This window comes from Eptatretus burgeri, chromosome 11 (assembly GCF_056783735.1).
Source record: "Eptatretus burgeri isolate ZD-2024b chromosome 11, Ebu_testis_v1, whole genome shotgun sequence".
In the NCBI taxonomy this organism is placed as follows: Eukaryota; Metazoa; Chordata; class Myxini; order Myxiniformes; family Myxinidae; genus Eptatretus; species Eptatretus burgeri.
In genome coordinates, this window is record NC_140971.1 from 41,174,086 (window position 1) to 41,198,131 (window position 24,046).

General features: G+C 42.4%; 1 protein-coding gene across 8 annotated transcripts in view; it reads left to right on the top strand.

Moving 5' to 3' along the window:
* LOC147016926 (uncharacterized) overlaps positions 1-24,046 on the top strand; it is a 326,657-nt gene that overhangs the window by 105,623 nt on the left and 196,988 nt on the right. For all 8 annotated transcript variants that reach the window (XM_085846167.1, XM_085846165.1, XM_085846166.1 and 5 more), the window contains one exon: positions 11,061-12,466. In XM_085846167.1, coding sequence (XP_085702293.1) covers positions 12,224-12,466 — 243 coding nt within the window. In that variant the 5' untranslated portion in view covers positions 11,061-12,223. The remainder of the gene's footprint in view (positions 1-11,060; positions 12,467-24,046) is intronic.

A 24,046-nucleotide genomic window follows, 5' to 3' on the forward strand; every position in this document is an offset into this window, starting at 1 on the left:
TTGGGAAAAAAATGATTATGCTGAAGCATACAAGTCTTACCAAAAGGTGTGCGAAAGTAATGGAAATAAAGAACCTATTTTGGAGATGACAGCATTTAAAAGTTTATATACAATCTATGCGTTTGACCTGAGTGCTCAAAAGGAAACTATAAAGTCTAATCGAGTGGATACTTCCCTATACATTGAAAGAGGAGAGAGTGAAGAAGTTGATGCCAATTGTTTGCTTTTGGAAGAAACAGAATTGCAGATTAATACAGATAATGGTGTTATGATTTGTCTCACATAAATTTTTGTTAAACAAATGAGTGGCAAAGTACCAACTGGGGTATATGTTAATCAAATCAATCTTCATAAACTATCATCTTGTGTTCAAAATCGAAAGCCTTGTACAATTAACGTAAATACAATTCAGAGAAAAGGAGCAGTAAGAATTGATGTTTTGCTCACAAGAGAACAGGTTAAAATCTTGAACAATACTGGCTCACTTAAAATTAAAATGACAAAACCAATGTTGAAAAAATATTCAATAAGAGAGTCGAGTGAAGGATTTTTCCCATTTCGAATTCCTTTATTTGCTGGTTTAAGTGCGGTTGGAGCATTGACGGGTGGTATTTCAACAGCGGTGAAAACTGCCAACGAAAGGAAGGCTCAACTCCGGGCTCAAAAAGAGTTGGAAAGACATAACAAAGAGTTGGAGAAACGAATTAGTGGAAGTGGTGTAATTGTAGATTTTGCTGAAAAACCTGAAGGTCTGCCTGATAAAGCGAGATTGTTAGTTGGAGATATGCTTTCTTCTATCGCACAAGTAGGTGTAAAATTAACTAAAAGGGGTAATGGATTATATCTTTCTAATAAATAAATGGGCATTGATGAGTGGTCTAAAGAATTTGGAAAGAATACAACATCAAATTTACAACTTCACAAATATTGTAAGAAATTAAAAATTCATAATGTGGTTATTTGTATGAGAGATGAATTAACAAACATGCCTAAACATAAAGGAATATTATTATGAACTTTGAAGATAATAGTGGGAAAGGTTCTCATTGGGTTTGTATTTTTAATAGTCAAGACAAATGTTATTTTGATAGTTTTGGTCTTCCACCACCTGTTGAAGTCATAAAATTCTTACAGAATGGTGTTTATCAAACATTTCAAGTCGAATAATTAAATTCCAAGTGTTGTGTTCAAGTATGTCTATATGTGTTATTTCAACTCAACAAAAATAATTTTTTATGACATTATTTTTAATCTAATATAAATGACTTATGTTGGTAAAGATGGTTCTATCTTTGGTGTATCCCAAGAACTGGATATTGATTTATCAAATTATTACACAAAGGCACAGGCTGAACAACAAATATAGTATAACAAAAAATATTAATATTAAAAATGCTTATAAATTAAAAAAATTATCCAAGCCCGACTGACGCGAATGACTTGGTGAGATTAAGCGATTTATCACAATGTATATCCTTAAATAAAACGGCCGTGTATTCCAAAGATACAGAAGTGTTGATTTTATCTCCAGGTCATACAGAATTCACAGTTCGAATAAAAATAAATTTTTTATAAATAAGGGCGTATCATTTGTATCAGAATAGAACAATGGGGGTATGATATGAATGATTTAGGGTATAATTGGTCATTTAAAATTAAGTTAGAAGACCTGGAACAATTAAATCAGTCTCGTAAGGAAGAATGTTATCCACTTGGTATAGAGAATGAGTTTTGTGGAAGCACGATTAGTGAACAACAAATAAAATAATTTAATAAGGGTAAATATAATAATGGTTTTGCCCTTGTTTATATCATGAAAGCAGAAAAAACAGGATTATATATAATAAGTAAGGAAATACAAAATGATTTAACTATGGGAAGATGGGGAGGTGTTTCGTGTCATAATATTATTCTGACATATATTTCTAATACATAAATGACAGCAAGAAGACTTCAAGAAAATTATCATTTCTGTGTCCAAGCATACCTTCTAGAAAAGGGTATTCAGTATTTTAATAAATATGTTCTTCAACATAACAATGAGGTATTTTCAATAAAAGATTGGCATTATGCTGATGTTGATAAACCAACAACTTTGGATTTAATTAAAATGTTAAATAATGAAAAAATTATAAAGTTAAGAAAACGTAAGGCTCTTTTAGAAACTCAAAATAAATTTTATTGGTTTCCTCTTGTAAAAAAAAATATTTTGGATACAGGAATAACAAGAAATCCCGATGAATATATGTATGATATTCTATGGGGTGTAAGCGATTCAAGGATAGTAAGGGATGAAGAAGGAGTTGAAGAGAGAGAAGAGGAGGACAAGGAGGAGAGAGAGAAGGAAAAAGAGAAGGAGGAGAGGGAAAAGAGATAGAAGGAGGAAAGAGAGAAGAGAAGGAGGAAAGAGAGAAGAGAAGGAGGAAAGAGAGAAGAGAGAGAAGGAGGAAAGGGAGGAAAGAGAGAGAATAAATAAATATGAAAATATGGAAACCAGTGAGATTAACAAAAGATTGGGGGTATTACAAAAAATAACTCAACCCACTGAGGAGGAAACAAAGAATTGACAAGTCTATTAGCAATATTTTCGACAAGACTGTTTTCAAGGACAAGATATCGACTTTAATTAAAGTTTTTCATTTTTTTCTTTAATAAATGGAGGAAAGAGTAAAGACGTTTCTAAGGATTCTTTATGTTTTAAAAATTAAGATTCAAATGTGCATGTTGGAAACTAAAAAGGTTTTCGTACTCTGTAGGAATTTTTCTCATAAATAAATGAGTTATTGTCTCAAATGTAAAAAGAAAACTCATACAAAAAATATTTCATATTTTAAAAGTAACAATAATAGGGTTATACAAAAAGGTACATGTTCGGTGTGTGGTTCAAAAAAGAGCCAACTTATTTCCAAACACACACATGGAGGAGATATACAAAAGTTTTTATCAGGAAGTAAATTTACAATGACTGGAATACCAGGGGAATTACATCTACCAGGGTATTCTTTCTGTGGACCAGGCACAAACTTGGATAAATGATTAGATGAGGCAGACAATCCTAAATCATGGAGTAAGCCCATCAATAGGGTTGATGAAGTGTGCATGAGACACGATATTGATTATGGGAATACCACAACTTTGGAAGACAAGCATGAAGCCGATAGAGAAATGTTGTATAATTTGCTATGGTTTCCTTTTTCACAATGGAGAATTGTTGTGTTTGAAAATTGCCTGGGCAAGCCCAGACAAGCCTTCGTTAGGAAATTTTTCAAAAACATAATATTCTAGAATTTTCTAGTGAATTCTTTGTGAGTTAGAGATTAACTGTAAATGATGTAAGAGTAGGTAGGGCTTAGTAAAAGTGGGCGTGGCTTATGAAAACACCTCATGAAAAGTGGGAAGGGCTTCTGAAAAGTGGGCGTGGCTTATGCAAAAATAATCTGTGGCTCAGGAGGTGGTCAAACAAGAGCATTGAGAGAAGTTTATCATTTTATTTCTGCTCAACAAAGATATTTAGACCAAGAACTAAGTTCTAAAATAATATTTGTGAACATACTCGATGGTGATGAATGTAATAGGAAAATTAATTTATTACCTCAAATAGAACATGATCACATATTTGTTGGCTCACTCTTTCAGTGGAGTAAGAGAAATCGTTCTCCTCTTTTGACCTGATGGGCCTTCAGCAAGAAAGCTTCCCCTATTAATTTGTATGAGGTTTTTTTGGGCCCTGAGACAGTCTCAATTTAACATGAGCTTGTATGGCAGAAAATCATACTTCTCTTTTTGTCCTGATGGGTCTCGAGTCAGAGAGTTCTCCCTATACATTTGTATGGGAGGAATTAGCCTCCTGTTTAGGGGTTTTCGGAGATCAATTCATAGTTTTCCCCATTCATTTGCATGGGTGCCTCAGAAACCCCATTAATCTACTACTTACGGCCGCCGTATCCTAGCCGTAGAGCAAATGTGACTTAGGCCTAAGCTAACATCACCTCCATCAACTATCCTTGCTGTTTATATATGGTGTGAGAAAAAATCACTTCGGTTTCGCTGTGACGCTCGGTGTTGGATGCTTTGGTTTGAACCTCTGCTTAAAATGAGTGAAATGAAACATTTGGGAAATTTCAAATTATTCTCACTCAGATTTCAGCATCACCATAATACATATTCTCAACTTGTTTAAACTTTCTTTATGTAAGAAGATGATTTGTAATACCCTATATCACTGGATTGCACTTATATGATACTCATTTACATAGAGAGAATTGGGGTCTTCCCCCCACCCTGAACCCCTCCCCTAGATATGCCAACCAGACATAAACCATACTTGGGGTACCCTTAGGCAACATGCAAAACTTGGTTGAATTTGGTTGAGTAATTTATTCTTTTTTGTTGCATATATAAACAAAAAACGAACAAACAAACACAAATTTAGCTTTATATACTGTATTTAACCGTTTGAATCCTCGTGGCTGTTTTACCAGCCTCTATTCAAACCTCCATATACCTGAGTGGCCAGTTTACCAGCCTCTATTCAAACCTCCATATACCTGAGTGGCCGGTTTACCAGCCACTATTCAAATTTCCATATACCTGAGTGGCCGGTTTACCACCCTCTATTCAAACCTCCATATACCTGAGTGGCCGGTTTACCAGCCACTATTCAAATTTCCATATACCTGAGTGGCCGGTTTACCACCCTCTATTCAAACCTCCATATACCTGAGTGGCCGGTTTACCAGCCTCTATTCAAACCTCCATATACCTGAGTGGCTGGTTTACCAGCCACTATTCAAATTTCCATATACCTGAGTGGCCAGTTTATCAGCCTCTATTCAAACCTCCATATACCTGAGCGGCCGGCTTACTAGCCTCTATTCAAACCTCCATATACCTGAGTGGCCGGTTTACCAGCCTCTATTCAAACCTCCATGTACCTGAGTGGCCGGTTTACCAGCCACTATTCAAATTTCCATATACCTGAGTGGCCAGTTTACCAGCCTCTATTCAAACCTCCAGATATCTGAGCACCTGGATTTTTCTCCAGGGAGCCCATGGTGAGAGAGCTGAATATCCAAGAATCTCAGGGTTCAAAAGGTTTAAAAAAGACATACTGGTATGGTACTGACTACTGATGGTAGTATGTGTATTCAAACCCATCCATCCATCCATCGGGATCATCCTCTGTGCAGAGCATTGGTGCTGCCTAAGAGGTCTCCTGGGCTATTGGGCACAATCCTGGACAGTTAACCACTCTGATACAGGATATCAGCAAGCTGGCACTCATTTTTGCCAACCTCAGAAAGATGACAGGCCGAGTCATACCCACCTGGTATTCATTCAACAGCCAAGAGCGATTTGAACTCAGGATCCTCGGATCCCACGCATACCACCCGAACCATTAAGCCAACACCAAGCATATTGTATTCAAATGATGTAAATTTAAGTATTTTCTGAGTAACCTCATTTATGCAGACAGTGTAAATACCAACAGCAATGTAGCACAGGAGCATAAAGTATCCAGGAAATATTTTTCTGCGAAACATTTCATTGGAAAATCGAGTCTTTGGCACTGATATAATTATCGCAAGTATCCGATGTAATCTGCCAGTAAATTGTTCGAGAAGAGAATTTTCCTTCCACGTTTGCTCACAAATTCTGAAACATTTGAAGTTGTTAACTCAAACTGTACTCTGAAGGTATATCATTGCCAAAGAGGTCACTCTCAAAAAGATTTGTTTTAAAGATATTATTATTTGTTTGTTTTAAAGAAATATTACATATTTCAAGAAAATCCTGTGATATTCTTTCTTGTCCTATTTGCTCAGTCTGAGTACACTAATACTTTTGCACTCACATTTTGCTTTATCACGTCGTTTCGACACCTATAAATAAATTCAGTATTTGTGAATGCCTATGGGTGTTATAATTATGACAGGTGGATTGAAAACTATTAAAACCCACAAAGTTAACACCCTGAGCAAACTCTGTGGGTGAAACCAATAGAAATCTGAAATACTGCATGTTGTATTCTCATGGTGGGCATTTTGGAAAATAAGGCGCTCGTTTAAAGATAATGTCCCAAGCTACCGAATTCCACCTTCAAACTTATTTCTCCATTAATAAAAAAACACAAATAAACCAAATTAAAATCTGTGAAACCTATCTTTTATTCCCATATCAGATTCATCTGAACTGGAAGGTTCGTGCATTCTGTAAATTATAACTTTGACCCAAAGTTTTGCACATGTAATATACCTTCCCTGTATGATGTTCAGGGGTAAAACAAAAAAAAACTTTTGGCAACATACATTTTGCCTCGATAATCAGTTTCCTCCAATTCCCTGAACAACCTTTGTTGTATAGTAATGGGCAGCAACAGCAGGCAGATCAGCTCAACAGTTTAATGGCGTTTCTTCTCCAACCCTTCTCTCCACATCCTTGCACGTCACAACTGGTTTAGCATCATCATTTCCAGTTAATCGTGCATTCATTAGTATTCAAGTAACTCCCAATACCACAACCTTGCACTGTAGTTAGAACTGTACATATACGTGCCGTGATGTACTACAATGAAGAAGTAATATAATTCTACAAAGATCAAGATGTACTGTGCATTAATGATTCCCATTCTACTGTATGGAGTGGAAACGTGGACCACAGCCGCTGCTAATTGCTGTAGACTGGATGCATTCAATAGTTAGTGTCTCCATTGCCTAGAAAGGTGCCGATCGTTGTATCACATTACCAATCACCAGATCCGTCAAAAGCACCAAACGACCACCTGCATCCTCTCTTTTATGCCAATGACGTCTGCAGGTGTCTGAATATCTTCACCCCATCTGCCATCCCACCAGGTGTACAGCTTTAACTCAATCAAGTTGGATGGCGTAGACCTCGGGGGCACCCAGGATGAGGTGGATAGACTCGATCAGACTTGATTTGAAAACTGTTAACATCAACACAATCATGGCCCCCCACCCTGTGAGAGACCGAATGAGATAGCCTAATATGATCCGTGGAGTGCCAATGCTGGGTCCCCAGCAAGGCCCTTAAATCAAGCAAAGTGAAGCATATGTACCGCCGGATCTTTGGACGAGTGAGAAAAGTTGGTTGATCAAACCTTGGTGCTTTACTATGCCTATCTTAATTGGTAAACTGACTTTGTTTAAAGATTCATATATTATAATATAGTTAACCATTGAGTTTACTGATGTTTCAACAAAACAGCATTGGTATTATGTGGAATTGTGGAGGGAAAAAGAGGGGGATGGGGTGGGTAGGGATCCATAGTTACATTGTATGAAGAATAGTATGGTCCGTATATCACCTTAGGTTAGATTACTCTTGTAGCAGGGAAAATGTCAGAGTTAAGTCATATTGTAGAAGGTGCACTGAGGAGGCAGTGAGTTGTTCACTTTTAAAACAGTACCGAGTAAGTTTTTTTCTGGAAAACCTTCTCTTTTCGAATGAGACCGAGTGAGGACTTGGGCACAAAAGCACAACGACAAAGCATAATGTGCTTTCAGAGAAAACAGCATGAACTATTTGTCCTGCACACCACAGGCCATGGTGGCAAGGTCAGCTGCGTAGTCTTGGAGTGGGGGTGTAAGACATTTTATTACGAGCGCCCATGGGACGGGACGGCCTGGAAGATGGCACACCTACAGCCATGGGCAGCCAATTATATGGATCTGCCATGCATGAAAGCGGTCCCACAGTTTATGAGGGCTGTAGCCACACAGCAGAGACCGAGAAAGGGTGGGGGAGTGAGGAGAGTGGAGGGAGTGAGGAGGTATTGGGAAGTGAAGAGGTGTGGGGGAAGGGCAGGCAGCATTAGGGGAGGGAAAGGAAAGGCAGTGTGAGGGGAGGGTCTGTCCGGAAATAACCATCATCTGGACACATTCAGAGATGATCAACATCCAGACATAACCACTGTTAGAACATAACCACCGTCTGGACACATTTGGAGAAAAACCACCTTCTGGACATAACCACTGTCCATATATGTCTGGAAACAGATAGGGAGAGAAGGGGGAGGGGGGGAGAAGGGGGAGGGGGAGAGAAGGGGAGGGGAGAGAAGGGGAGGGGAGAGATATATATATATATATATATATATATATATATATATATATATATATATACATATATATATATATATATATATATATATATATATATATATATATATATATATATATATATATATGGATAGGGGAGTTAGCAGAGAGATGTTATGCTTTATGAATAACACACACACACACACACACACACACACACACACACACACACACACACACACACACACACACACACACACACACACACACACACACACACACAAACACACATACACACACACTGGTGCTTGGGCAATATCGGCAATTTTTCAGTAATCAGCTGATTGGAGTCAGTGTGATTACCGACTACTGTACGTACTGTACTGTATACAACCCAAAAATCTGGAGTAGCTTTCACCCTTGTTTTTGGGGAATTTCAAAAAACAAATTTAAAAAACATCATTTCATTATAGTCATTTCAAGGAAATGTGCGTAAACATTATTTTTTTATAAACATCTGCCAATCGTCATGTGATTATTGGGGAAAAAATCTGGTTCTGTAATTTAGAAAATGTCAATACAGCAAACGGCTCGGAAATTGGGTGTTATCAAGTTTATTTAGCTTTGAAACTTACAAAGAGAAACCATATAACCTTTCTAAAGCACACCCAATTCATATAAAAATAACAAATTGCTTCAGAAATATCTACGAGGACAAAGGAGAACGCTGCTGAGATTGAACATTGAAACCTCCACCATGGCCCCACACACCACGGGCCATGCACCACAGGCTTGGGTGCGAGTTCGGTCCACGCACCGGTGAATCCTGCACACCATTCACAGGGTAACCAACCAAGCATGTAGGCAAGCACACACACACACACACACACACACACACACACACACACACACACACACACACACACACACACACACACACACACACACACACGTACACCCTTGAAGAGTCCCTTTGCAAACTCAAAGCTCCTCATTTATACTACGATCATGTGTGCTGTCTATGTTCCTCTTCGTGTTTAGAGCAAATTGACCCCAAGATCGGGATACGATCTATGTGCGTAATACCGCTATCTACTGAAGGACGCTCACCAAGTGGTTTAAGCACTCAAGCAAGCACTCGAAAAAATGGTTGATAAGGTATGGCTGGCTTGGCAAGCGATAGCAATCCGATTGGTAATGGTACATAACTGTAAAACCCAAATAAACATCGCAGATTTCTTAACATTTTCAGATTTCAATCCAGATTTCAACGCTTATTTACTCCACATCATCCGATCATCAAAACAGCAATTATAGTTTGATTATATACTTTAATTAGTCTGTGAGAATACATCATGGAAATTGCATCGTATATGTATAATGCATGAAATCGCCTCAAGCTCGTTATTTGAAAACTACAGCACTTACAAAAGCGATGTATACAGTGATTTGTGGGTATGAAGATCAGACATTCGATAATATGAGTGAGGAAAGTGAAAAAGAAAACATTTGAACCCTTTATCGTTCAGACACCATTGCAGCCTTTCCAAGTGAAGGCATTGTTAGGCAGGCCAAAAAAAAAGTGAAAAAGGACCCCAGTGAGGGAGAGCAGGCTGACCAAGGATGAACCTTGATGAAGGATAAATAAATAAGGCCATTAATTATCTTCAAAAGGGTGTTTTAATTTACCCAAACAACTAATTTTCATTCATGCACTTCCTTGGAATTCCCGAGTGTGCATACAAAGTTTTAGGCTGAGAGGTTTCATCGTTTTGGAGTTATGGAGGACACACACACACACACACACACACACACACACACACACACACACACACACACACACACACACACACACACACACACACACACACACACACACACTGACATTTATTAGTATAGATAGTGTCTTGTCTATCCTTATCCCCCTCTTCTCTTTTAATAATCCCATTTTAATTGTAAGAGATGTTTTCCCACCTTTTTCCTCCTGCACGTTGCACCGCCACATGCTGCTTAATTTGGGTGATCCTTAGGGAATCTCAGTGTGAGACTGAACACTGTAAACTATAAAACCGTTTTGGAATTCATGGAGCTCTTATACCCTCAGCTCAGAGGAGTCGATGCTAATGAACCCTTTTGACATGGTAATATCATTACTAAGTTCCTATGTGACGTCTGTCAGAACAGTTACCACATAATTTTCATTTTGACAATCAAATATTTTTAAAGCATAATTTTTTTCAATTCATTCAACCTTTTGCTTGTTTTATGTAAAATACACGTACAGACAATGCATACACTATACTCTGTTTGACATAGATAAACTTCCAGGTATCCATAATGGGTCGTCGTCAGGCACGGTAGTGCTCAAAGTCACCTGTTAACCTTATGCACAAAGCTTTTGTAAACAGGAAACAAGCAAAATGAGTGGCTGACTTTTCACAATTTAGGACAACAATAAAATACTCCCTTTCAAAGAAATGTAGTCATTCCCGCTAAGGGCAAAGTTACTGCCATAGTTTCTGTAGCACTTGTTGTGCTTCATAAAAAGTATTACTTTAAAAGATTTACTCTCACCTGCATTTAGTCCATTTGTCAGAGAGGTAACCTTGTTGTCCTCAAAAGTGTATGGTTTTATGGTGGTTTCTTGTTCACAGGCATGCATAGACAAAATAAAGCTTGGTTGCCCGGATGGCAACCATGGGGAAATCTGTTATTTTTGCGCAAATACAAGATGGCCGTCATCGACCGGGCTGAAAATATAACTTTTTAGGTAATGAACTTAAAATTACACGAGACATCTTTTTCATATAATTTTGGCACGAGGAATCGATATTTAACCTTATTTTTGTGAGTAGAAGTAAATTTGAGGTCAATGTTCGAGTTCCTGGCAATTGTTTGCTGTGTGAGATACATTTTGAATGACAACAAGGTCACTATTCTGACAACTGGACGCTCGCATACGACATTAATGCGAGTTACTAATTCATTGTTTTGTTTTTACAGATGTGGCTGATTCAAGGTGCATTCTTCCCGTGTGTCATGGTGGAGGGGAATTGAAGAAATTCGCTGATCAAGGGATCAAGACATTGATCTCCTGTGCCAAAGCCCATGGAGATGAAGAGCTACATGCAAAACTACATGACATTGTTGTTGGTGGTGGTGATGCTGTTCGCATAGAATGTCACAAAGGATGCTACTGTACTTACACATCAAAACAAAAAATTGAGAGACTTCGTAAATCACAGAGGAATAAAAGCTGAAGAGGATTGTGTTACAGTGACAACAAGATCTCGCACACAGGCAACAGGCAGTGGTGCGTTTGTTTACAAACGTGACTGCATTTTTTGTGGCAAAGAATGTTTACCTGTTGATGACAAACATCCAGAAAGATGGGATCGTGTTCATCAGTGCATGACTAAAGAACGTTTTGACAAGGAAGGTAATCCCATCCCAACTATGAAAGATGCCATTATTAATGCTGCTGAGCAACGTAATGATGAAGTAGCCAGAACGATCAAGTTAAATTTTGGATATTTGGTTGATCTCCCTGCGGCTGAGTGCAAATACCGTGTACGCTGTTATAACAGTTTCATGACAGTCCCTAAATATGCTGATTTGCCAACTGGTGTTGCAGAAGAAAGTGCCCTAAAGAACGTCATAGAGCACATGAATTCTGACAGGTCAAAGATGTGAAATAGCGTTGAACTGCATTCCCTGTACTGTGATCTTGGTGGCAAACCCACTCGACGTGATATGTTTAGCAAACTAACAGACTGCATGAGTAAGGACGTCATGTTAGTTCGCGTCGATGGATGTGCTACCATTGTTGGTTTCCATGAGTCCATTGCTAACCATCTGAAAATGGAAGCAGGGCGGACATTCTTTTGTGCCCTGTATTGTCAGCCAGAAGGGACCACGATGAGTGAGATGAGGTACTATATGTACACAAGGAAGTCTGGCAAGCCCCTCGAGCTCATGGCATTACCTCCAACTGAGATCAATCTCTTCCTACATATGTTGCATGCACATCTACAGACTACTTGCAAAATCAGCTGATCAGCAGGCTCCACCTGAACTTGACATTACAAAATATGGATGGGACATCAGAGATGGAATCCCAGTGCCAGTAACTTCTGCTACTCCACCAGCCCCTTTGGACCTCATGGATGTTGTGCGGTGTGGATGCAAAGCAGAGGGGAAGGACTGCAGTACTGCAAGTTGCAGTTGTCACCATGCAAAGATCTCCTGCACGCTATACTGCACTTGTGGTTGCAGTGACAAGTGCTTCAACCCACACAAGACTGTGGAGGACAGTGAAAGTGAAGTGGAAGAAGGGAGTGTCGAAGCAGAACTGGAAAGAGACGAGGATACGGAAGGGGACGAGTACAATGAATGGGAATGAACAATACGTAAGTTGTCTACTCGGCTCTATGTCCTCTGTTCCTAAGATGTCCAATATGATGACATGATAATGTGTATGCTTTCTGATTATCAACATACTGTTGTGAACCATTCACGACTTCACTTTTGCATTGGTGTTGCATAATTTTCAGCAGAAAATAGTCATGGACATTTCGTGTGAACCTCTATTTATTCCTGAACGTAAAAAATAACCCCAAAATTGAATTCCTCATGTCAAAATCATATGTAAAAAGAGGTATTACACAGGATTATATGTTGACGGATTAAAAACTTAGCCCCATCGTCTGACCTGTAGTGGCCATCTTGAATTTATGCAAATTACAGGAGTTCCCCAAGGTAGCCACCCTGGCAACCAACCTGAATTTTATTAATGGACCCATGTTAGTCCAAAACAATCATAAAACCATACACTTTCCACATCAACAAGGTCGACAATGGAACACATAAGGGCAAATGGACTAATTGCCAAGTGGCAAGAGTCTCTTCCCACTCCTCTCAACCTGCCACTGGCAGGAGGAGATTGATTATGTCTGGAGGGAGTTTGTGTCCGGGTGTTGTTTATCTCCAGACAGTGTTTGGCTCCGGACCTCTATGGCCATATTTGTTTGTCTCCGGATGTGTCGGTGTTTTTTTTCTGGACCTGTCCGGGTGGTATTTAACTCCGGACGTATCCGGGCGGTGTTTGTCTCCAGACAGTATTTATAATTTGATAGAAAATGGATAATTTATAATAGAAAATGGATTTCAGACATTCTTTTGTTTCCATCTTCATTGCTATTCTATGCAGAATCATTTTGATGAGACAGTATGAATCGTAATTAATGCTCCACCACATGTCTGCCTTCCCTTCCCCCACTCTTCCTCACTCCCCCTCCCTACTTGCTCTCCTCCCTCTTCTTTCCCTCTCCACCTCCTCACTCTCCCACCTCTCTCTCTCACCCCTACCCATCTCTCTCTCCCCCCTCTTGCTATTCCAGTCAGCGAAGTGATGGGTGGTATTTGCAGGGGCGTTGAGAGCCAGAATGGGCCCCGGGGCATGACTTGGTGTCGGGCCCCCTTCATCCAGTTCCAGATATAATATATTAAGATAAAACCTGACCATGTAATATTATGTAATCCTGCACTGCCAGACCCCAGCAATGATGCAATCTCAGGAGCCACAGGATGCATCCAAAAGGAGAAAAGGAGGATCCTTCCAGTTACTAACATATATACATATATATATATATATATATATATATATATATTTATTTATAAATATACATATTCATTTATATATATATATATATATATATATATATATATACATACATATATACATATAAAAAATATATACATATATATTGTTACGAATCTGGAAACCATGTGCACTCAACATTCAGGTCCCAAAGTTAGTTATGCCAGAAAGTACGTGTGTAGTCAGATCCCTTTCCTTTTTATTTAGTGGGAGGCTCGAAAACGTGCGTTGTGACATCTTTAGTTAGGTTATTATATCCAACGAGCCATCGAATAAACCATCCCATCTGCATGATCCATCCCCCATCACGATCCACTACCCACCTGCTGTCTACAAGCACTCTGACTTGCCAGGGCAGGGTCTTGCAGCCGTTCCTTGCCACTCCCACCAACGCTCCTTCCACAAACGTTTTAACTCTTGCACCAAGCCACCAACGCAACATTGATACTGTTACTCTACGAGAGCAGAGCCACGTGGAGAATGTGGAGTCTCCGAACAGGGGCCACGGCTCCGCCCCGGTGGGGTGCGGCCGTGGGCCAATGAGGGACAGACAGCGAGATGATTCTCGCCAAGGCCCTCCCCATGTGGGAGGAGATATATATATATATATATATATATATATATATATATATATATATATATATATATATATATATATATATATATATATATATATATATATATATATATATATATATATATATATATACACATATATATCGGAGACTCGGAGGGTTGTGGTTGTCATTGGCGTTGGCGCTGGTGGTGTCTGAGTGCAGAGCAGTGCGAGAGCAGAGCAGTGCGAGAGCTGTGTGTGTTTCACGAGGGAGGCGGATAAAGATCCCCGAGCACGCTCTGAGAAGAAGTACTGGAGTTCTGCAGTGGTCACATTCATCACGGTGGCTGTTACAGGGAGAGGAGTGTTGTGGACCCCGACCATTCACCACCTGAGCTCCGCCACGAACCACGAGTCCCTCACGTGTGACTGAGACCAGACCGACAACCATTTGCAGGTGCCACAGCATGGAGTACCTCCTTTCTCCAATGGCCAGGTACCCATCCAGACTCTGACCCCCAGCTCGTCTCTCTCTCTCTCTCTCATCGGCTGGAGAGTCCAATAAAGAACTCCGGGGTTTCTTTTCTTTGTGTGTGTGTGTGTGAGTGTGTGTGTGTGTGTGTGTGTGTGTGTGTGTGTGTGTGTGTGTGTGTGTGTGTGTGTGTGTGTGTGTGTGTGTCTGCGTGTGGGCCCGTCTATAAGTGGAATTGTATACGTGTTTATTTCATCATTGTAAATGCTGCATTGCATATTCGCGATAAATCTCCCCGTGTCTTTACTTTACTGTAAATAAATTATTAGAAATGTTCCCAGCTCGTTTCCGTCCTTTCTTTATTTGGTCCAGCATGGTCCAGGTCTGAGTTCATACGGGGTTTAATCCCCGATAATCCGTTAATCCGAGCCAGCACGGCTTTGGCAGTTTTCGTTCGGCTGCAACCGAGCCGGAGTTGGTAGTCGCTCGTTGGAACTCTACCGCAGTCGGGAGAGTGACCCGGTTCGAGAAAGACATGCCGAGGGCATGAATCCCCGGTAGCCAAGACTGCGTGGCTACTTAGGTATATTGGATTTGGACAAATAACCCTACGCCACGCGGTCGAGATATTGGCGTTTCACGGACGATTAATCGACCCGCCGGCTTCGGAGTTATCCGGAGCAACGGTCAATAAATTCTGGGGAGTCTGGTGGGAGATGGCGTAAACTTCCCCACATAACGGTCGTTCTCGCCACCGACCCCCGGCCCACAACAAATTGGTAGTCAGGAGTGGGACCACGGACCCCACGCCTCCACAATAAATTTACTGGGTTTGAATCCACAACAATTTAGTGTTCAGGAGCGGGACTCGAACCCTCCGCCTCCATTAAAAATTTTTTTTTACGGGACTCGGACCAGGGGTGTGCTTGACAACCTCCCCCTTCCCTCCAAATTAAGAGCAGTTAAATTTTGTATAATTTCCAGCACGGACCATGGCGGACCAAGACAAGCTGGTATCGGTGGGTTCTGAGACAAGGTTAAAGGACCCCGTAGCTCAGGACATAACGGTTCCTGTCGGATCCGTGCCCAATAGTGACGGATCGGCTCCGCCAAGGCCATTTGGCGTAGGCCAGATGATGGAGATGCCGACGAGGCAGCAGTTTATGGAGTTCATGGAAAGGTTCACGCAAATGATGGATGCGAATCTGGAACGCATGCGAAGCCAAATGGATGCGAATGTGCAAGCACTGAGGGTAATGTGCGAAACGTGGTCAGGAATTTTGCAAATGGGACCAGGACTCTACGTGAAGAAATTACCGAGTCGGGGGGGGGGGGTGGGGGTGGGGAGTGTAACAGCTGTTCAGACTGCAATGGGGATGGGTGAGGTCAAGGGGATGAGTGACGCTACGGTAGTCACAGGTAAAACCTGTAAACTCAAGCAGGGGTTGACAGAAATAATAAGGGAGATGCAGAAATCGAAAGAGGGGAACGAGTTACACGAAAATAAAGAGGAGCACACACAAGTAGAGCTGGGAGGGGACATTTGGGTTGAGCTTGGGGAATGTGTCGGGACCCAATGCCAGGGTCAGATTAACCTCCCACAGGAATGAGGGGAGACGGTATGCTCCTTCGAGGCAGGCCGTGACGAGGCAAGTCTGGTAAGGCCGTACGAGGTCGAGCAGGTGCATGGTGCAAATGAGCACATGCCGAGTTGGGGGGGGTACAGAAACCCCGGGATCTTTTGGGCTAACCTAAGCACCTGATGTGAATGTCCCAGAGTGTGTGTTGGAATGTGTGAGTGATGCAAATGACATGGAATGTGTGGAAATGGGACATGGACCGAGGGAGACGGGAGACGTGGGTCGTGAAACAGATGGGAATGGTGAGCCTAATGGGCCGCACAGAATTGTTTTGGAAACCGCGCGGGCTCCACGGGACGTTGCGTGCGAGGTCCGTTCCGTGTATTGCGGGCGGCCCAGGCACGCACGTTTGTGTGATCGGGAGCCGGCCTTCAAACGCACTGCCATTCAGCTCCCTGAACGCCTCAGCTCCCTGAACAGCTCAGCTCTGCCATTCAGCCTGGCCCTGCGACTCTGGTCAATGGTATCCAGTGTCCCTTGAGCGACAAAATTCTTCTTTACCCTCTGGTGAGTTCCAAGACATCCACTGGCAAAATCAAGGACGGTGGTCTTGAAGGCGCTCCACAACTCTTCAAGATTTCCCAAAGCACCCAGACCCCCCAAATCTCTACTCAGCTTGTTCGCAAACTCCTCAGCTACCCTCTCATCCTTGAGTTTGCCAACGTCCAGCCCTGGCTGGGATGGTACCATTCTCCTGGATTTAAAGGGAAACTTCAGAGTTGCTACAACAAGCCAGTGGTCAGTATTGAGGACCTGAGCACTCCGGTAGACCCTCCAGTTCTGGATCATCCTCCAGCGACCATCAATGAGGACATGGTCAATCTCCTTTGCCACACCACCAGCGTTGGAATACCAAGTCCAGCGATGAGCTTGTGGGCGCTGAAACCATGAACCAGCCACCCTAAGTCCATGACTTCTTGCAAAGTCAAGGAACTTAGTGCTATTCTGGTTCATAGTTCCTGACCTATGTGGACCAACACACATCTCATAACCATCCCTTTCAGTTCCAGTCGATGCATTGAAATCCCCCAAGCATAGAAGTGTATCTCGTCTGGGGCTCTGATCAACCACAGACTCGAGCATGGTGTAGAATGTGTCCTTCACGGTGAGGTCACTCGCCTCAGTCGGAGCATAAACAGAGACCAGGGAAATGGCACCTAAGGAGTGACGAATCCTTAGTCTCATAATACGCTCATTGACTGGTGTTACCTCAATTATCATTGGAGTCAGCTTATTGGACACAGCTACAGCAACTCCTTGGGCATGGTAACCATCAGAGCGACCAGACCAACAGTAAGTGTAACCTCCCACCATGATCACGCCGCAATCCGGTTTCCGAGCCTCAGAGAGAGCTGCAATACCGATGTCCAAACGCTTGAGCTCAGATGATAACATAAACAGGTGATCATCCTCTCTTGGGGATAGAACATTCCAGGCACCCACGTGAAGGGACCACCTCAGGTTAACCCAAGGAGACCACCGTCTGGTGGATGACACTTCAGCACCACTCCGACACACTCTCCCGCAATCTGACCCAGGAAAGTTACCTCGTGGTTTCCCTCCTGTCATCAAAGATTGTGGGTCCCGAAGCCCTTGCCCCAATCCCATCATCCGGTGAGCTGCCCTGCGAAGGGAAACTGCACAGGAGGTACTCCCACGGAGTTGGTTTTTAGATTTCTTTGTGTTTTTGTGTTTTGCGGAATGTTGGGTCTTACGGTGGCCAGAGGGCAAATCCTGCCACCAACCTCCTAATAGGAAGTAACCCAACTGCAGGAGGACGTCCGCAGACAGTTGGGCATGAGGTCTGGATGGCCGTTCGCTCACAAGGAGCTCCTCCGCCCTTTGACAGGTTTTGTTTTTAATCCTGCTGGGTGTCCAGATCCAAACACCCTCCTCACCATAAAAAAAACCTGGTGGGGGAGACGGTTTAGTCACTGACAACCAGACCATGGAACAGGTTAGTACAGGTTTACATGATACCTGTAGCAAGTCACAGATCTAATCTGGCCTGACCTGACTGATGCTGGTGGAATGGCATAATATACAGTATATTCATGGAGTAACATCACAGAACAAATGTTAGCTGTCGACACACAAGGGAATTGTAGAGAATATGAACAACTTTTTAACACAAGGGCAACTGGAAGAGATTAAAAGGCAGGAGGAAGAGCACCACGATGGTGAGTCACGTCCAATGGAGGAAGTAAATAATACAATGAAGGAGAAACAAAGGCTGTTAAATTTGAAATATATCAGATCACAACTTCATGAAAAAGGGCAACAGCTCTTCTTCAATAAGTTGCACATCTGAGACATATACTGTAGTAGAATTATTTACAGCTACTCAACAACAGAAGAATCTGGATACCACCTTTGAGGGGAACAAAAGATCTGTTGGAGAAATACATAACTCCAGTGAAAAAGGTTATGAAGATGACAAAATATACAATCTGGAATCGATTAATTGAACAATCTATGCACAATCCAGAGAATTAGTGAGGAAAGTTGTGGTGAAGCGAGTCAGCGCATCCTATCAGCTGTCGGAACAATCCTGGCTAATAGGAATAAAGAACAAACAGCAAATCAGGTGAGAAGCTGTCCAGCTGGGGTAGATTAAGAATAGTAATCTGAAGAACAGCAAAAGGTGGACAACAAAGAAATACAAGATTGGGCCAGATAGAACATTTGAAGCACAATGTAAAGTGCTAAATAGACACCAATGGCAGTCATCAAAGTTATAAAAGTTTCAGCAGGACATGAACAACACATTCAGAACAGAACCTTTATAAAGAAGAGTAGAATCTTCCACATGGAATTATAGAAAATAAAGCAATTTGGACTATGACCAGCAGCCCCGGACTCTCAATATGCCATAGAGTTCTGGAAACAAATATCTAATTGTAAAAATACACAGAAGAGGGCACATTGGTTCATGGAAATGAATGAGGCTTCAAGTAGAGTTCTGAAACAAGAGCACATACGAATTGTGGAAGCAGATATCAGAGCAACAGCAGGAATAATGAATAACTGGGCAGCATCAGGGTTAGACCAATGCTTATGCTTACTGGCTAAAGAAGCTCACTACTATGCTTTCAGGCATGGCAACTCTATGTACAGGACATCTTTGATAAAGCAATGCCTGAGTGGTTGACTGAAGTCACAACACAGATAATGCGCAAGAATCGCAACTCAGAAAGAGGTGCAGGAAATTACAACTCGATAATATGTCTGCTAATAATATGGAAGCTACAAACAGCCATGTTAGCCAGATCAATCAGTAAGTCCAACAAACCAATCACTCTGCATTAGGACATGTGAGCAGAAGGGAAACTGATGTCAGCTTGAGGAACAAAGGATGATCTGCTCATAGATAAGAGTATACTCAGAGATTGCAGGGCTTAGAAGCCCAATTTGGCAATGTATTTGATATATTATAGGAAGGTATTTGACTTGTCCCACATAGTTGGAGCTTAGAATGCTTGAGGATATGCAAGACTGAGGCCACACCAACCAATTTCCTCCAACGCGACAAAACCGGGCGGTCGTGTGATTATCATAGGGAATCGTGATAGTTTTCTGTGGCTATGATGCACTCGGACACACCAACAAACATACCAGGACAGACTAACTGATGCATTACGGCATGCCATGCAATGCCAATGGACCAACAGTTGTAACTTGTGCCATGAAAACCAAAACAGCAAGCAATGATTGGTTCCTCTACCTCACATCAAAAACCAAGAAGGTGGTCAATGATTTGTGCCTCGGGAACACTTTGAATGTACAGTAGCACACACTAAAAGTACAGCACCATAATAAGAAAACAGCAAGGTGACATGGTTGAAATGTCACTGCAAAAACTGTCTTGCAATGTTGGCAGTTTTATGACTCAGGCAGATTTGACAGTGTTGGAGTAATAAGGAGAAAATGTGGGATCCGGCCGTGGCTTCTGCAGCATGAACACCAATGTGGCTTTCTCTAATTTATGGCAGGAATTAGAGATGGATGTAGAAGACGTACCATCGTTTTCACTTCGAGCCTTATTTTTAGAAATAAAATTGGAATAACCTTTGGACATAATATCGTACCAAGCAGGTTTTTTTTTGGCCCTCGTTGAATCAGCTCATACTCATGTTGTTCAGTCCAGAATTTCTCCATTTTGATTCAGGAAGAAAGCTTGAGGAAGTGTTGCTCATGCTGATTGGCTTAGAGGGAGCATACTGTCCAGTCATATTGTGAGAGCAGCCACACCAACGGTCGAATAGCAACTATGATCAACCAAGATCAAACATTTGACGGGCCCCGACGCAATGTGATTTTACATGACTGGCTGTCCACACCAACCAATTTTTTTTTTCAAGATTGTCCTATTGCATCATGTTGGAGGAAGAAATCAGTTGGTGTGGTCAAGCCCAAAGGTGAAGGAACACAGTGAAATTTATTGAAAGAGTACGGTAATGAAGCCATGGAAAAGCAGCTTAAAATTGAACAACATCCACATGGGAAAGGTAGAGAAAAAAATCAGACATACATATCCCAAGGAGATGGGATACCACTTCTGCTTTGTTTTTACAGGCTCGAAGGCTTGTGGAGGAGTTGCGACACAAATCATGTGCACATGCAGACAGATACTGAGCTAACACCAGACTTGACTTTCACACAAACACAGCCACTGAGATTGGGAGAAGTGACGTCACTTCCCACAACACTCTGGGTACCAGTGATGTTGTCTTTATGACTGTTTTTCTCTCCTCACTTAGTGGGGAAATCAAGGAGAAATTTCTTCTACACATGGATGCCAAGCTCTGGCGTTTTGCTAAGCTTTATCATTTAAATACTGAGTGTCAAGCAAGGATGCAGCATGTACAGCCAATGTTTATGTCTTTAGTATAACTCGGCCGGTGTTTGAACTGCTGACCTCAGACTCAGATCAGAAACTAGTAATGGATCCTCCAATCAACCTGGTGAACAAGGCAAAAATTGGACGCAAGATGAAGAATAGGGTATATAGTGACAACAATGTTATTCTCAAAAGATGTAAAAATGGAATTGGTATGGAGAAATGTGCCATTGTGTCATGATAAAAAGAGGCAACTAACAGAAATCAAATGAAAAGTAACTGCCATCTGAACAAAACACACAGTTAAAATAGGTAGAAGCAAACAAATATGTTGGCATGTTTGTTAGAACTGGATAACATTCAACATAAGGGAATGAAGGAGATTGTAAAAGAAGGGTTAGAAAGATATTGAAGAATATCAAATGGAAATTGAATGACATTGACCAAGTGGTGAAATTATCACAGCAGTCACCCAATACACGATTTCAGTAGCCAGTTGTATACAGTGGCATTGCAGACTGGATGAAGGAAGAAATACTGGAATTAAACAGAAGAAATATAAATCAAATGAGCATAATATGTAGAATGGTGTACTGAGAGCAGACATCAACAGGTTATATGTAAAAAGAGCTCACCCTTGTGTTGTGAAAGAATAATAATGATAATCTATAATAATAAATGTCAGTGTTAGTCAGTCTGTCCATCCGACCATCTTCTCCACAACTCCAAAATCATGAAACCGAGAGGCCCCAGACTTTGCATGCATAGACCTGTGTTAGGTCAGGATAGATCTGTGACCTGCTACAGGTACCATGTAAACCTGTACTAACCTCTTCCATGGTCGGGTTGTTGGCGACTAAACCATCTCCCCCACCAGGTTTTCTGGTGAGGAGGGTGTTTGGACATGGACACCCAGCAGGATTAAAAGCAAAACTTGTCAAAGGGCGAGGAGCTCCTTATGAGCCAATGGCCATCCATGTCTACTGCCCAACTGTGTCTGCGGATGTCCTCCTGCAGTTGGGTAACTTTTTATAAGGAGGTTGGTGGCAGGATTTGCACTCCAGACACCTAAAAACCCTTCATTCCGCAAAACACAAAAACGTAAAAAAAAATCTGAAAACCCACTCCGCGGGAGTACCTCCTGTGCAGCTTCCCTTCGCAGGGCAGCTCACCGGATGATGGGATTGGGGCAAAGCCTTCGGGACCCCCAATTTTTGATGATAGGAGGGAAACCACGGGGTAACATTCCTGGGTCAGATTGCGGGAGAGTGTGTCGGAGTGGTCCTGAGGTGTCGTCCACCAGACGGCTGTCTCCTTGGGTTAACCTGAGGCGGTCCCTTCGGGCGGGTGCCTGGAATGTCCTATCCCTAAGAGAGGATGATCACCTGTCTCTGTTATCATCTGAGCTCTAGCGTTTGGACATCGGTATTGCAGCACTCTCTGAGGTTCGGAGACCGGATTGCGGCAAGATCATGGTGGGTGGTTACAGCTACAATTGGTCTGGTCTCTCTGATGGTTACCATACTCAGGGAGTTGCTGTCGCTGTTTCCAATAAGCTGACCCCAATGATAATTGAGGTAACACCGGTCAACGAGCATATTATGAGACTAAATATTCGTCACTCCTGAGGTGTCATTTCCCTGGTCTATGTTTATGCTCCGACTGAGGAGAGTGATGTCACCGTGAAGGACACATTCTACGCCAGACTCGAGTCTGTGGTTGATCAGTGCCCCAGACGAGATACACTTCTAGTCTTGTTGTACTTGTTGTAGTCCGGCTTGTTGTAACAACTCCAAAGCTGCACCCTAAATCTGGGAGAATGGTACCATCCCAGCCAAAGCTGGATGTTGGCAAGCTCAAGGATGAGAGGGTAGGTGAGGAGTTTGCGAGCAGGCTGAGTGGAGATTTGGGGGGTCTGGGTGCTTTGGGGGGTCCTGAAGACCCTCTCACTGGTATCCCTGGAGTGCCTTCAAGACCACGGTCCTTGATGTTGCCGGTGGATGTCTTGGAACTCACCACAGGGCAAAGAAGAATTTTTTCTCTCAAGGGACAATGGATACCATTGACCAGAGTCGCGGGGCCAGGCTGAATGGCAGAGCTGAGCTGTTCAGGGAGTTGAGGCGTAAAACTGTACGTGCACTAAGGGTGGACAAGGAGGCCTTTGTGCGAGGAATCTGTGAGGGGGTAGAGTATCACCTGTGGACAGGTGATTCTCGTCCCGCTTACAGGGGAATTTGCGCATTGCGTGCATCCAAGCCCATCCCTCGGAGCACTGCAGTTAGAGCAGAGAGTGGTAGGCTCTTGACAGAGGAGTCTGAAGTGAAGACCCGCTGGGCCGGTTACTTTGAGCGGTTGTACCAGGCTGATCCAGCAGCTGTCGAGTTGGACATCAAGGGTGTTACAATCCCTGTTGCTGACCCTCCAATCAACTGTGGTCCACCTTCGCTTGTGGAAACATGGGCGATGGTGAACCGGTTGAAATGGGGTAAAGCTCCAGGGATTTGTGGCATCTATGCTGAACTTCTCAAGGTTGGTGCAAATGCTGCACTCGTGTCGTTGCATGCAGTTTTGTGCTCTGCCTGGAACACAGGCATCATCCCAACTGATTGGAAGAGGGGCCTTGTTGTCCCTCTATGGAAAGGGAAGGGTGATCGCCAAGACTGCAACAACTACCAAGGGGTGACGCTGCTCTCAGTGCCAGGCAAGGTCTTTGCTCGGGTAATTCTTGATAGGGTTCGCCACCATCTGCTTGAGCACCATCATCCAGAGCAGTCAGGCTTTACACCAAAGAGGTCAACGATTGACCGTATCCTTGCTCTTCG